This window comes from Nematolebias whitei, chromosome 11 (assembly GCF_014905685.2).
Source record: "Nematolebias whitei isolate Nwh7 chromosome 11, NemWhi1, whole genome shotgun sequence".
NCBI lineage: Eukaryota > Metazoa > Chordata > Actinopteri > Cyprinodontiformes > Rivulidae > Nematolebias > Nematolebias whitei.
In genome coordinates this window covers 35,915,136-35,931,451 of record NC_056508.1, presented here as the reverse complement: position 1 = coordinate 35,931,451, position 16,316 = coordinate 35,915,136, and the positions used below count along the sequence as shown (strand labels likewise).

The 16,316-nt window shown below is 37.8% G+C and overlaps 3 protein-coding genes across 3 annotated transcripts in view; 1 reads left to right on the top strand and 2 right to left on the bottom strand.

Moving 5' to 3' along the window:
- Positions 1-633: 633 nt before the first annotated feature.
- Positions 634-3,454, bottom strand: LOC119417672 (chymotrypsin-like elastase family member 2A). Its single transcript, XM_037684931.1, has 8 exons — positions 3,218-3,454; positions 3,052-3,140; positions 2,873-2,970; positions 2,367-2,489; positions 2,141-2,277; positions 1,543-1,688; positions 1,282-1,434; positions 634-718 (listed from the first exon to the last, which is right to left on the bottom strand). The coding sequence occupies exons 1-8, from the start codon at positions 3,303-3,305 to the stop codon at positions 701-703; spliced, it is 852 nt and encodes a 283-aa protein (XP_037540859.1). The 5' UTR covers positions 3,306-3,454; the 3' UTR covers positions 634-700.
- A 1,572-nt stretch (positions 3,455-5,026) lies between these two features.
- On the top strand, positions 5,027-7,403 carry ela2l (elastase 2 like). The gene is made up of 8 exons (XM_037684932.1): positions 5,027-5,072; positions 5,238-5,326; positions 6,022-6,119; positions 6,240-6,362; positions 6,455-6,591; positions 6,814-6,959; positions 7,075-7,227; positions 7,300-7,403. The coding sequence occupies exons 1-8, from the start codon at positions 5,033-5,035 to the stop codon at positions 7,315-7,317; spliced, it is 804 nt and encodes a 267-aa protein (XP_037540860.1). The 5' UTR covers positions 5,027-5,032; the 3' UTR covers positions 7,318-7,403.
- Positions 7,404-13,404: 6,001 nt separating this feature from the next.
- tmem51a (transmembrane protein 51a) overlaps positions 13,405-16,316 on the bottom strand; it is a 4,843-nt gene continuing 1,931 nt past the window's right edge. Inside the window, exons 2-3 of the mRNA XM_037684272.1 lie at positions 14,253-14,720; positions 13,405-13,801 (exon numbers count right to left, since the gene is read on the bottom strand). Of these exons, the coding sequence (XP_037540200.1) occupies positions 13,405-13,801; positions 14,253-14,671 (816 nt within the window). The 5' untranslated portion in view covers positions 14,672-14,720. The remainder of the gene's footprint in view (positions 13,802-14,252; positions 14,721-16,316) is intronic.

The window sequence follows — 16,316 nt, the reverse complement described above, 5'->3', positions numbered from 1 at the left end:
TTTTTTTTTGTTTGTTTACAAGCACATATGTTTAACAACTCGTTAAAATACAAGAATACAAAATGCAGGAAGTCACATCTACTTTATTCAAAATTTCCTGGGGGAGGACTCTCAGACCCCTCCCACCACTGCCCACTATTTGTGTTCCGGCATCAATCGGTTTACAAATGAAGCCGTCACTTGGTATAATACTGCCGTTATGATTCTGTTCAGTTTTATGTAAAGAGTTTTCTGTAATAATCTGAAGTGGCAACACATTTATTATGTTCACTTTGTGAATAGGTAAAGTGGTTTTTGACACCGTTAAGTTTCTCAAAACTGTAACTTTTGGAAGTTGAAATTAAAAATTGTGTTAATCAAGTGTGTCTAGAACGAAAAATACTCCATGTTTAAAAAGTATTAAAAAAAATTTGCATTGACAGTATTAAAGAACAGGCCTTAAGTATTTATGTTGCACAAATATTTCCATTGCAGTAAAAAGAGACAAAATGAAGAAAATTATTTAATAAACATGAGTTATGAGGGGGTCCCTGAACTCAAAAAGTTTGAGAACCCCTGGACAAGGTGATTTAAATATGAAAATAAAAAGTGTTAGGAACTGTAAATTTTAATGTCTGATTAAAAACACAGTCATTGAGTTATTTAATTATTTTATTGTCAACTGAATCAATCAACTGTGTCCGACATACACCATTGTTTCTTAGTTGGTGGTCATCACCTGGAAAAACAAGCAAAAAAAATCTTAAGTTATCACATATTAAAAGCATCATCTGTAACTGTACTTAGCTTAGGGTTTTGTGTGTTTCATTACCTACAGCACTATAAAATAAGGATGCACAATATTATTGGCATGGTAGCGTAACGGCCGATATTAGCGATAAAGTTAAATATTGAACATCATAATCCAAGTTGAAGTGTTACATCATTTTCAGCCTCCTTTTTGCCATCTGCATTTGGTAGCAGGCCAAATTTACAAAGACCATGCAGAATAATGTAGTATTTTAATTCCACAAGTGAAAAAGCTATGTAGTCTCTGTAAGTAAATATAAGGGAAAAATATCGGTATTGGTATCGGTTATCAGCCAAATACGTTTTAACATATTGGCATATTGATATTGACCAAAAATCCAATATCATGCATCCCTATTGTAAAACATTATCTAGCAAAATTGTAAGCTATGTAAAAGCTAGATTCTTATGAACATGAGACAAAAATATTCTCCTGCATGTAACGCAACCTCATAAAACGATATTTAGAGTAATCAAAATGTTTCCACTCACAGTGTTCATCCAGCTGGTGTAGGCACTGACTCTGGTGAAGACAGACGGTTTCTTGGGGTAGTTGCAGCCCATGCTGGAGCCAAAGCTCACCACTCCGTGGACGTCCCAGGAGCCGTCAGAGTTCCGACAGTTCAAGGGACCGCCAGAGTCTCCCTGAATAACAAACACGCCACATTTGCAATGGATTAGTTGAGTCTGTTTAGAAACTGGATTGAAAAAAAAACAATACAAAGTTTGCTTAAGTGATGAGTTTTGTCTTACGTTGCAGCTAGCAAGCTCTCCGTCTCCTCCAGCACAGATCATGTTGGTGGTGACCAGACTGCCCCACCAGTCAGACCTGCTGCACGTGGAGTGGCCGACGACTGGGAGCAGGGCCTGCTGCAGGATGTCAGCAATAGGTCCTCCAGCTGTTTTAAAGAACACGATGTTCAGATTAACAGAGTTTACACCAGTTTTCATACCATTTCAGTCCCAAAACTTACGCTAAGATTGTTTTTTAAATTTTATTCATGCTACATATTTACCTTTTGGCACAACTTTTGCCATCAATTGAAAAGAAACAAGAGTCATATCATGTGCATGTTTTAAATTGTGTACTCTCTAACTTTTTGTTTAAAAAAAAAAGTATTTAAATGTGTTTGACAAGTAACTTTGTCTCGACTAATCTGCATTAATGAAGGTTATTAAGAAAGTGAATTAGAAAAGAACTCCAAACCAATTCTAACCACTTCAGCTTTGTTCAAATTAATAATTAACCAGTGTAACAACAGCTTTACAGGGACACTCACTAAACATCAAATATATGAAGGTATTGCTGTGAACTTTTATACTATCTGTATATATATTCCTATTAACTTACTCCAGAGGCGTCCCCAGCCAGTGACGTAGCAGGGAGCATTGTGGGGCAGGATTTCTCCAGAGTTGGGGAGACAGGCAGGCATGACGGTGTCTGACACCTTGACGGGAGTTGCCAGCTTGATCAGGGCAATGTCATTACTGAAGAGGGAACACAAACACAACATTTAGAATAGCTGCATAAGAGAAGTACCATCATGGATAAGCAGAGCCAGCTCGATTGTTCGTACAGGATTCTGTAGGAGTCCCAGTTAGGGTGGACAATGAGCTTGGCGGGGCTGATGGTCAGGGAACCAGCCTCGTTGTTCACCTTCAGGTTGTGTTTTCCCAGCAAGACTCTGTAGGTGCGACTTCTATTTTGTCACAAAGAAAGAAAGAAAAACAGATGTGCTCCATTTATTCAGCGTAATCACAAAAGTTACTTGTCAGTACAGTCATTTTTTAGTTCATGAGAACTGCATCCATAGCTGTTAGGTTTTGTTCATGTACTGATATAATACAAGGATATATGTGACCACAGTAAACTAGTTTGTATCTGCATTATTTAGAAATATAGTCAACAATATCTTTAGGTTTAACTCCATCTTTCTAATCCATCTTGATAAAAACTTGTTACTGCAGTGCTTTACGCTTTGACTCGGTCAGTACTGTGTATTTTAATCTGATGAAGCCCTCTTTATTTTCTTATATTTTAACTCTATATCAGGTATGTAAAACTTTTTTTTTTTTTTTTTACCCGATGCAGTGAGCAGCAGTGAGAACCCACTGGTCAGAGATCAGAGTGCCACCACAAGTGTGGTAGAAGGAGCTGCCACTCTGGTACTGCAGAGACACCTGAGGACAACAGCACACAGATGTTTGACGTTTCTAGAAAGACGTTGGATTTTGAAAGTTAGAACCAAGAAGGGCTGCTACCTGCCAGGGCCAGCTGTGCTGACGGACATCCTCTCCACCAACCACCCTGGTCAGGGTGGGGGGGTAGGTGGGCAGACCACAGCCGTAGGCTGAAAGACAACATTAGACAATGTTACAATTCACCACAGTGTCCAAACATCAGCAGTTACATTTCTCAGCAGCTTACCTCCAGCGACGAGCAAAGCCAAGATCAGAAACTTCATTGTGACAGTCTGTGCCTTCCACACTGACTCGTGTCTCTTTATATAGAGCATTACTTGGCAAATATCAGACGTGTCATTTAAGATTTATTTTAGCGCAGTCAGGAAAACTTGGTGGAAAAAACAATCTAACCTTGGAGATAAGAGCAAAGATATCCCTAAATATGCTGTATCTTTCCCAGCTGTGTGAGAACCATCCAGATGTTACCAGAGCTTTTGACTTTTAAATATTTCCAAAGTTAATATAACTTTTTAATATCAGTTTACTTGTTCCTGTCTCACTTTAAATATTGAGCACAGAAGAAGCTTCTGTTCTTTTCAAAAATAAAAAAAGAGCTGTTTCTTGAATAATAATAATAATTAAAAAAATAAAAATAAGGTCAAACTTCCAGTCAGGCATCAGAGCCAGTCATGTCACAGAATCAGTTTTGAATTGTCATTATGGTAAAGTGATTTTTCTGATTATTTTGGACTTTAGTTCTACTTTTGATACATTTGGGAACCAATAAGTGTCTCCGATACTATTCTATGATTCACTTCTTATTCATCAGAACTTTGTTTCTGTTAAAAATGAGAACATATTATTTTCTGCAGCTGCTAGAAGTCGGCCAGTTTCTGCTGGTTTGTTTGCAGCTGGTGCAAAATTCACACTTTTAGCTGGAACCTGAGAAAATAATATATTACTGTTACTTCTTATTGAATGCATAATTGAATTAAAATGTTTTTGTTTTGTTTTAAAAGCTTATACTCATGTTATAATAGTGTTCAATTTTTTTTTCATGACAGCAATATGATTCCATACTTAATCAAAATGTTCTCATGTGATCATTTATATATTTTTGTCCTTATTTTAATTTCGTAACGGTTTTTGAATGCAATACCTTTTATTTTATCATGTTTTTGCATTAGCAACCCTAATATTTTGGATCAGTTTTCCCCTCTTTTAAAATAACAATAAAAAAATAAATAAATAAAATAAAACAAGATATGTATTCTCCTTGGCGTTTAACTTGATATATAAGGGTTTCAGTCTTAATAATTTTACTTGACTTTGTTTTACTTTCAATGTCCCTTTTTCAGCTTTTAATTGATTTTAAAGGTATTTTGGTTATTATTTTTGTGCTTATATTCTTGTAAAACATGTTTGTCAGTTGTTCGAGTCTTAAACGTGGTTTAGAAGTAAAACTTATGAGATTTAATGTAAAATTAGTTTTCAAACATAATGAAGACCAAAAAGAGCAGTCAGGAAATGTGACTACTTAATCTTTACATTACAAATGTGTTAATATTATTTTAAACTTTACAATATTCTAATTTAATTTGTTTTATTGTGATAAAAAATATGAATGAAATGAAAGAGAAACAAGTAACAAATAACTCCCAAATATGTCCATAAAATGTTATAAATGGTTTGAGTTTTATGTAAATGTAAAAGGGAAGTTAAACACCAGTCTATTACTGTAACAATTAATTTGGGACATTACTTTATTACTTTTATTGAAATAATCAGAGCTCATGATCAATGGGGGCTTACATTTGTTATGGATATAGCTTTTTTTTTGCATGAACTGTGTGTCACTGAAATATTCAACAAAGATATAAAAAAAGTCCTTGGTCTTTAACTTCTGTTGACATCTGTATCTTTAGACGTCCACTTCACTCCACCCCTTTGTTAACATGTCTCACTGTGTGAACTCCCACAGGTTAGTATTGTTGAGGTTACATAACATTGTGAACGGTATAAATATGCTCTGTTTTCTTTAAGCTGTGGAGAGACAGACATGATGAAGTTTGTGGTGCTTGCTCTGCTTGTTGCTGGTGGTAAGAATCATTCGGCTGTAAAAGAAAAAGAAAATCACATATAACTCATTTTTAGCAGTAATCTGTCTGTTCGCTGGTGTTACTTCTCATTTCGCTGTTTAGTAAAAATGGCTGTGTGTTTAAATTTGTAGTTTTGACGGTGTTTTTTTATTTTTATTTCCCCAGCGTATGGGTGCGGCACCCCCACCTTTCCTCCTGTGGTGAGCCGAGTGGTCGGAGGAGAAGATGTCAGGCCTCACAGCTGGCCATGGCAGGTAAAGATTCAAGAGCTAACTGGGAAACTGTAGTCAAAAAAATAAAAGTCTACTAAAGAAAATAAAGTTGAAATGATTAAAAAAAAAAAAAAAAAAAATACATTTTGAAACTAATAAAATGCAAGCAAAAAAAGATTAATGTAATTTATAAATAAATGTTTTACAAACGGTGACTTAGTAAATTAAAACATTTGAACTAGAAAAGGAACAAACATCTACAATATTCCACTCAAATTAAAATAAAAGAGACAATAAATGTATTTTCTGTGGCTATGCAACAACTTTTCAAATTTGAATTTGAATTTTTGAAAAAGCAGAAAGTTAGGAAAAATAGAAAAAGAAAAGTTGTAATCTGTTTAGTTCGTTATGAGATGGATAAATTCTTAAGAATTCATGATTTTAAAAGAAGACACTAAACCAGGGATATTGAACTGGTGGCTCGGGGGCCACATCCGGCCCACGGGTGACCTCAGCTCGGCCCACCATTGGGTTCATTCTTAACTAAAACTAGATTTTAAACAGTAAAACGAACTTTCATGACAATAAGTGCTGGATGTGCAGCTTTGAGCTCTTGGCTTTCAGTAACTGTGCCCCTCTGAGCAGTTTAGTTAATAACCCTGCACTAAACCATAAAAATGACCAGTAGTTCGTAGTTTATCATGAGAGACAATCCATTGTTTTCTTGTGTTTTTCAGATTTCTCTGCAGTACAAGAGCAACGATGAGTTTAGACACACCTGTGGTGGTACTCTGATCTCAGACCAGTGGGTCCTGACTGCTGCTCACTGTATCAGGTATTAACCAGTAAAGCACAACTTAACATTCAAGTACAAACATGTTGAATGTTCAGTTTGTTAAAGTGTCGCCTGCTGCTTTAAATTAATTGTTGCTGCTTCTGATTGACCAACTTGCAGCAAAGGCAGGGAGTATGCAGTGGTCCTGGGAAAGCACAACTTGAAAGAAGCAGAGGAAGGCTCTGTGACGATGGGCACCTCCAACATCATCGTGCACGAGAAGTGGAACCCTCTGTTTATTCGGTAATTACAAATACGGTATCCATGTTGTCTGTGAGAGCAGGAAGTAAACCATCAGGTGACTGCTGGTGTAAACTGGTGCTCTTGTTCTGCAGCAATGACATCGCCCTCATCAAACTAGAGTCCCCTGTTGAGCTTTCTGACGCCATCATGGCTTCTTGTCTTCCCGCTGACGGCTTCCTCCTCCCCCATAACGAGTCCTGCTACGTCACCGGGTGGGGTCGCGTCTACAGTGAGTTGACCCTGCTCCATTTTATTGGTTATTTTAAAAAGGCATCAAGCATTAGTTGCTTTCTCTCAAACACACAAACTGAAAGCTCAGAAACAAAAGTTCTCCTTTAATAAATAAGGGTTGTGTAGATCATCATTTTGGGCTTTTATTCTGAAATCAAGCAGTGGATTAGACACTTTTGTTATTTTTTTTACCTGAGCTTTATTTGATCTTCCTCTACAGCTGGTGGTCCCATCGCTGACATCCTGCAGCAGGCTTTGCTGCCCGTGGTGGACCATGATACCTGCAGCAAATCTGACTGGTGGGGCTTCCAGGTGACGGAAACCATGGTCTGCGCAGGTGGAGACGGGGTCGTGTCAGGCTGCAATGTAAGTATGAACAATAATGACTGCCAGATTACAGAGCAATGAGAGAAGACAAAATACTTTTATACAAACCCTCAAGAAAGCTGAACGTACGATCTTTGTTTTTCTGTCTCTTCAGGGGGACTCTGGCGGTCCGTTGAATTGTCAGAATGCTGATGGAACGTGGGAGGTTCATGGCATCGTCAGCTTTGGTTCTGGTCTCAGCTGCAACTTCCCCAAGAAGCCCACCGTCTTCACACAAGTCAGCTCCTACATAGACTGGATCAACTCTGTAAGGAGCTCTCGCAACATGTTTCACGTTTACTTTCCTAAATCTAACATGTCTCGTTGCTTTTGTTCACAGAAAATGGTGGCCTATTAATAAGGACAGCATTTAAGGACCGAAACCAGACACACACAATGAGAAAAGACACATAAAAACAACAAATAAAATATTTAATTACTTTGTTCTCTGTCAGTTCTGTTGGGTTTGCTTAGATACAATTTTGAGCTTTCCAAAAACATGAAAATCAAAACTCTAATGAACCATTTCAATATGCATTTATTTTATTATAGGAAATAGTTATATGTATAAAAACATGTATACTTACATTATACTTAATTATACTTCTTTAGTAAAAAACATTCCAGTTTTCACCATGAAGTAAACATGATGGGGAACTTCTATTGACAAGCACCAGTACCCGCTGTGCACGTCCATTTACTGTAATCCCATGATTTGTTTGACTTTCTGCACGTGTTTCTCAGTCCAGCAGCAGGATGGAGACCACACTGTTGTGACTTGGTGCATTTCTGTACCCAGCAGTCGGATACGAGAAGGCTGGTTTTTGTTGTTGTAAAAACTGTTGGTCACAAACTTCAAGTCTGTCAAAAGTTAGTGATTATACTCATTCAACCTTTATTTATACAGGTTAGTCTCACTGAGCCACGAGGACTCATTTACAAGAGACCCGTTTTAGACAAAAACACAGATGAGGTACAAACAACAAACAACAATAGACAATCATATAATAAAGCATATAAAAATGAAAAAGTAAATACAATAAATTATATAAAAATTAATATATCTATCCATCATCTTTACCCGCTTCTTCCTTTTCGGGTCACGGGGGTCACTGGTGCCCATGTGCAGCTATTGCTGTGTGAGGCGGGGGACACCCTGGACAGGTCTCCAGTCCATCACAGGGACACATTGAGACAAACAACCATTTACTCTCACTCACAGTCAATTTAGTTACCAATCAGCCTAACATGCATGCTTTTGGGCTGTGGGAGGAAACCCACGCATGAACGGAGAGAACATGCAAACTCCACCCAAAGGTGTCCTGGGCCAGGATTTGAACCGGCAACCTTCTTGTTGAGAGGGAACAGCTCTATCAACTGATCCACACCGAGACACCCATGCACATATACACTTTATGAAGCTATACTCCAGTCAGCCAGCAGAGGGCGCTTGAAACATCTGTAAGGATGCTAATATTACTATAAATATTGTACTACAGTACATAAATAAAAAAACATGCATACTTTCATCAGTGAACACTTTTAATGTAAACAATTTTAAAGTAAAAAAAAAGCTTATATAGGTTTAAACTTTAAAAGGAGTGACAATTTACCTTAAAGAAAGAATCTCACAAAGACGTACGAGATTTCACAACTAGTTGAAGACAAGTTGACGCCTGCAGAATTAGTCACAGTTTGATCCATAAAAACAGATGGTTTATGTTTTGAACTTCAAAGTCACGTCAGCTCCTGTCCATCCCATAGAGACAGCTCTAGACTGAAGCTTGACACACACGCAGTCTAAAGTGAGCAGGACAGCTGAACTCGTCACTCATAAAGACAACATCCTGCCCAGCTCATAAAAACAACCCACACAGTTTAACAACACATCCATCGCTTCGTATGCGTATTAGGAGTGTCAGTTATCAATTAACTGAGGTTTATTTTCTCTGGAAGAGGTGAAGCAGTGGAGTATTTATGTACAGCGACATGTTTGTCACCTCGTGAACATAATGTACTGCGTTGCCTTTGACAGGGATGACGTTGTCCTGATAAAGCCGTCTTCTCCTGTCATCTTCTTTGACACAATAACATTTCCTTCCCTCCTTATCGGAGTGTCATCCTGCTTTATGACGCCCCATACTACGTCACACACCGAGGCGGACTCTCCAGTAAGTAGGGAATAAATCAGCGCATGCATTATCTGTGATTTGAGGCTTATTCTAACATTCTTTAAAGTTAACACCTCCTAGTTTCTGTCAGTATAAACCAACTTCCTTCATCTAACAGCTGAACGTTCATGTAAGCAAAAGGATGAAAAGAATACTGTAGTCTGGGTTCAACTTGCAGAAATGTGTATGATAGGCTGAATTCCCAATTCTGAATTTTACATCAAGCATGAAAACGCATTTCTTATGAAAATGTATTTAAACTACATAATAAATAAAAACCATATAAAAGTACTTATAATGGTTTTTCCAGTTGTAAAGTTTTTTAAGTAGTCCCCTACTTCGCAGTTCGTTTATCGCACTCGCTCTATTGCGGTTTTTCAAAATAAGATTGGACATGACACACAACTGACTGACTGACTGACTGATGGATGAGCCACACAATCGGCATTAAGTTTTTTATTTAAAATAAATTATTTGAAATTATTTAGCAACTGCTGCACATTTGTGCAGCCCACACTGCAGGATAAACTTCTTGCTGCAGCTGATCAGCTGTTCACTGTGCAGCGGAGAAGTGGGCGTGGCCAAGAGCGCTCACAGGTGCAGAGGAGGAAGAGAGCTGAAATCATGACATTCTGTCCTCTTCTAGAGCGTTTAAAGTTTAGAAACATTGTTATGAATATTGCAAGAGTGTGGGGGTTATATATATATATATATATATATATATATATATATATATATAAACTATACTACTTATTACTTGTACTACTATTCCTACTTTGCGTTTTTTCACTTATCGTGGGTCTTAAGGGTAAGGATCCCCTTGATAAACGAGGGACTACTGTACATTATAAATAAATAAAAAACTATCATTATAAAAGGGGAGTGGTGGAGCAGAGGTTAGAGAAGGTGATCAAAAGATCTTCAGCTCAACTCCACAAATTGACGATATTAAAATGTGGGTAGGAAAGGTCAAATACCCACACCTGCCTCCACCCTCATTTTTCCCACTCTGAGCCCTTGAGCAAGGCCTTTAAACCCAAATGTCTGCTCCCCTGGAGGCCCTAGGTAGCAGGAAGGGCATCTGGCGTAAAACTAATTGCCAAGTCTATGTGAGAGTTAGTTTAATGTGGCGCCCACTGAAGAAGAGAGCAGCCGAAAAAAAAAAAATAATAAAATTATTTGAATTATGATCATAAATCAGTCCTGTGATGAACTTGTGACCTGTCCAGGGTGCACCCCACCTCTCACAGTGACTGCTGGATATGGGCACCAGTGACCCGAAAAGGAAGAAGCAGGTAAAAGATGATCATATATTGAGTAAATAAATGTAATCCAAAGCTGGTTAAACATAATGAAGCTTATTTTTCAACTGGAAAATCACCACTTAAATGAGTTGTTCTACTAAAAGGTTATTTATTTAGTATATTTAGTTTTAAGAAAACAGTAAGTGTGGAAATTACTTTGAGTGAAAGCAGAACACAGCAGGACTAAGCTCAGTACTCCTGAACTGATGCTTTCTGGGACGTTTATCATTTTGTCTCTGGTGGAAGCTGCAATGTTCTCCTAAGACTTTACAAGAGTCTCATCAGATGCATTAATGTAGATAATCAGTCACCTTGCAATGACCTTTGAAGCATAAAATAAACAGTTGTGAATGAAGGGAAATGCTTTCAGTTTTTTCTCTTGTTCTCTTTGAAAGTTATGACCAACTACTAAACAATCCAAGTGGTTTAATCAGAACTAGGAAGTCTTTACAGCACTTTTATTCCCTAAATATAAGAACGTCCAGGAAATCATTAACAGAATGAATAAAAAACAGAATATTGGATTTTTAAACGACCCGGAAACTCAAGTAATAACAGCTAATCTGAACCTGTTCTAGTTAATTTTTTAACCTTTTCTCTAGAGTTAGAAAACTTTATCCAGGATTTTATTTTGTGCACTTTTGCTCACAAACATAAAATAATTTTTTTTAAAAATACACGACATGCAAAGACAAACTTAACAAATGCTCGCTTTTATTTCTTATAAATATTCATGATAAATGACTTAAAACTTCTGCAAAAACTAAACTACAATTTTTAACAACAAAAACATGGTCATAGAAAAGCATGTGTTCACAGTACATAAAAAAATGAAGTGTTAAAAAAAAGAGATAGCCTTACATACTTTTTTTTTTAAACACAAGGTGCCACCTAAATATAAACACTAATAACCAAAAATGTAAAACATTCTGACATCATAGTAAAAAACTAATCTCGTTATTTGCTAATGAGACCCGCTGCTGCTCTCGGAACATTATTTGACTAAAACAGAACTGATCCATCGAGTTTAAGCTTTGAAACAAATCTGGGAAATGTAGACGAGTGAAAATACAGAAATGGCTGCTGCTAACGTTCTAACAACAACAGAGTATCTTTCATGCAAAACATGAATACAAACTAAATTAGAACGCTAGTCAAAGTACTTCAGCTATTACAAAACAAACAGTTTGGGCTGTGCAATAATATTGAATGACTGATAAAAAAAAGTCTGCTCGGCTTCTGATGTTCATTGAGAAAACAGAACTAGAAGTAGCTTAAAGCAGTTCCTGAATAAAGCCTGAAGCTGCTCTTCCTCCACATACTGCGCTTACGTGCAAACTGGGCTGCAGGTCAAGCCGTGGCTGAAGGAACAGCGAGCAGCTGCTGTTATTATGGTGCAGCTGCACACTCAAAGATTCTGGAAAAAACCCATCCCTTGATAAGCAGACTACATTACCGCTTTCACAACTCACCATGACTACAGAGTCAGGCTTTCAGCCATTCACCAAGTTCCTCCAAACATCCTCACATACATTCTTCTGTTCGTAAAAGTGGAAGTAACACTGAGACGCTCGGATAAAAACGGAATTACCGAATGCCTTTCGTAGCATTTCTGAAGTGTTTAGAGTAAAATTGCACTTAATGGTTTTGTGTGTATAACTAACTGAAGGGCATGTATTGCTGCATTCAAAGTCAAACGTTGGCAATTAAAACCTCTATAAAAACAAGCTTCCTGGAAAAATACTTCATCTTTAACACACAGGTCTCCAATCTTTAAACGACTATTGCACTGCACACAACGAAATGCCCCTTCCATCTTGTGTTTATCCAGCAACATTACACATGGAATAATGTAGATAGTACCATAAACTGACATTTGCACTTTTTTATTTGCATCTATTTATCAAACTGATGCATCTTGAGCTGTTTTAACCACTTGGGAGAGTTCAGCTATGGGTGGTAGAAAACTAAAGTAAACAAATTAGATTTAGTTCAACTAAAAAAGACTAGACTATTATTAGTTCAATTCGTCTAAACCTGACAAAAAATATCATCTCATAAAAACTACTTATCCGATAGCCACAAATAAAAAGAAATTTTCTTCAGTAGCCGTTAGCAAACAGCTGCCAGGTCACAGCTAAGTGGTTAGCATTAGGTAAAGGGTTTTTTTTTGTTTATTTCTACTAACTTTGATGGTCAACACTGATCCATGAAGCTAAAAAAAAAGGACATTTTTTGGCATATAAATCAAGTATTTGAAGGTTATTGTAGAAACTCATTGCATTACATAAAAATGCCCACACAATTTTTCAGCTCACTTTTGAAATAATGGACTTACTGGAATTATCTTAAAGTTGAAAGTTTTAAATTTTCTTGAGATGAATGTAAATATAAAAAGGCTTTGGACAATTAAGACAGTTTCCAGGTAAGATAACACCAAAGTAAAAACAATCCTCAGTCGTTTGGTTAGGCAGTGGCAGCAAAAATAACCATTGAAACTGTGTAAAATCTGCAGCCTTCAAACAAAACAGGCATACATGATTTGTACACAGGTCTTCAGTGCAACCATTCGTGAATGTCTCCTAATATCTGTCCACAAGTCTCTCAAACAAACCGTGCACAGTGGAGACTGGTTTCATAAAGGAACACTTGAGAAACCTACAAGATATGTGAAAAAGGGATCATGTCCAATGTGTCATGGTGTGAAGAACTCTCAAACTATGAAGAAGTGATCAAGGCATTGTTCGAATCCGTTTCTGTGACCCAACGAGATGCACAATAAAATAAATCCTCTGTCCAAACATGAGACACAGTGATATAATTGAACAGATAACAGGGTCCATAGCAAAACATAACATTTTGCAAAAATAATCAGTTCTTTGCTTGAAAAGGCAGATCCAGGTCTACAACAGCCTGAAAACAGAGAAGTCTAGAAGGTTCCCTCAGTTGTTTTGAAACATCAGGTAGGTATTAAAGTGGAGGCACTTTATCCTCATACTGTGGCGGCGGGGTAAGAGGTTCAATACTGATTCCAGGAGTTGGCTGAGAGCTGCCAGTGGTTTTCATGGGCAGCTTCTCTGACTTAATCCTTCGGATTTTGATAGGAAGAAGCTTGAGGCTATTTTTGCTAGGTCTATGATTTATTGCGGAAACAGCAGCATTTGAAGACTGAGCAGGCGGCGATATTGTAGTTGTGACCTCTGACCCTTCATTCTCGTACTGTATGCCATCGACTTGAACTAGCTCATCATAAGATGGCAGCTGTGAGATGCTCGGACGAAGGTTGCTCTGACGGACAGGATACTGGTCGCTGCATACTGCCTCTTCATAGCTGGGTACGGCGTAACGTCGGGCTTGCTCCTCCGCACTGTAAACATTTATACATCAATGATCACATGCAAGTTGAACAAAGTGTACTGACATGATGCTTTAGCTCCTTTAACACTTCCTGCTGTTATGATAAAACATGCATTTAGAAGACTAAATCAGGATGTATCATATAAATACTGTTCATTTGTTAGCTTCTTCAAACTGGTGAGAGACCACTAAAGAAGCATAAGACTTTCACGTGCATCTGTGATTGTGGACAAACAGCATGAAAACCACGATTTCTTTTTTATGTTGTGAATCTAGTCTTTGGGTTTCATATCCTGAGACAAGTCACTTTGTGCCAAGAATAACAGAAAAGGCTTTGCCATCTTCAAAGAAAATTCCCTGAGCAGACAACAGGATCAGCAAAGAATCTTTCAAACATGATATCTTAGGAAAAAAAACTCATCTTTAAAATACGTTTTAAGTGAAGTCATGACCAGACTCACGTTTCTCTCTCCTCCTGTGCCCTCGTCGCTGCTTCTCTCTGATTCTGGATCTCCTGGTTTCTCAGCTGCTCCCGTTGTTTGTTCCTCATTCCCAAACACAGGGACAGCAACAGCATCGCCACGCCAGAGCCCGCCAGCACGAAGGCCACGGAAGATGCTTTATTTTTCCTGGTATCGATGACATTACTTCCTCCTGAACTTGAACTGCTGTTAGTAACAAATGGGTCTGCAGGCACAATGCTCCACACGATCATCACAACGCCGAGCGCGATTAGACCGACGCCTAGAGCACACAAGGCATACTGGGAACCTGAGTTCCCATTGTTCTCACTGTTGGTCCTGTTGCGGTTGTTGTTGTTGATGTTGTTGCTATGATTCGTTCCTTCGCTCGCTGGCTGTCCATCTACACTGGAACGCATCTTGCTAGTCTCAAAACCTCAGTCAGACCAGCTTCAGTGAGATTAAAAGCTGTAAACAGAAAGGTAATCCGATTAATTTAAAACCAATGCAAGACGCCACAAAATGTAACGGAAAATACAAAACTAAACAATTCAAGTTGTTTCATTTGAGGTTTAACAGTCAGTTCTGAAATACCTGTCTCAAGCTGGAGGGTAAATGTGCAGCACACAGTGTGATGGAGCTCTCCTCTTCTGAACATGCTGCTGCCGTTTAAAGGCTTGGACTTTCAGAGGACAACCCCAGATTTTCAGGGAAACTGATGGCACATCTAATTCACTGAAGTCAAATAAACGCAAGGCTTCCAGTAGTAGGTGTGCTGCATGGTAAAAAATTTACAGCAGCCCTGCCTTTCAAAGTCACCCGTCATGGCAGGAGCAACGGAGGTCAATAAAAGGGCAGATTACTGCAGCCGCTGTAACTCAAGAATATTTACATCATTTTGAACTCTACAAGATTACTGTGTTATCTTCTTTTAAATCAAATTTTAGTGGACTGTTTAGTGATTAATGTCAATCTATGAAGACAAATTACAGGAAATGGTTGCACAGAGCGAAATGATTCTCTGAAATGCAATGAGCATGACCAATGGACATACCTGCCTACACACCTACAACATGCCATTGATCACATGTTCTAACCTCAGTTCAACATAAAAAAAATACAAGAAAAATAACTTTAGCAACTGAGAATGAAGGGGGTGGAGATAGTTTACACAGGACATTTAATTTGTACTTTTACCACCTTATAATTTTGCAGTTTTAGTCACTGAGTTTATACATTTGTGGATATGAAAAGAAGCCCCCACCATGGGGCTCTTCATACCTGGCTGACTTGGCTTTGTCCCCACCTTGTCCCAGCTTTAGAGCCCACCTTGGAAGCTTCCCAAGCATTGATAATTTAATCTACTGGACCATTAACACTTTTTGCAGTTTAGGAATAGGCTAATCATTCACTAATTTATAAGCCAATCCCCTAATAACTCAACTCCAAGATTAATTTAGGATGGGGTATGCTCGTTTTTAATGCAAAGCTGACAAGATGACTGTAAACAATTTTTTTTTATGTTAAAAAAAAATAATAATAAAGTGCTGATGGTAGTTAAAAGCACAATATTGAGATTTGCAAAAGGTGTACCCTAGAAGTGTGAAAGTTCAAAGTCCAGACAGTCTATGATGTGGACAGCAACACGTTTGAAGGATGACAGATATATATACACAGGTCCTTCTCAAAAAATGAGCATATTATGACAAAGATCATTATTTTCCACAATGTAATGATAAAAATGAAACTTTCATATATTTCAGATTCATTGCACACCAACTGAAATATTTCAGGTCTTTAATTGTTTTAATACTGATGATTATGGCATACAGCTCATGAAAACCCAAAATGCCTGTCCCAAAAAATTAGCATATCATGAAAAGGTTCTCTAAACAAACTATTAACCTAACCATCTGAATCAACGACGTACCTCTAAACACCTGCAAAAGATTCCTGAGGCTTTTAAAAACTCCCAGCCTTGTTCATTACTCAAAACTGCAATCATGGGTAAGACTGTCGACCTGACTGCTGTCCAGAAGGCCATCATTGACACCCTCAAGCAAG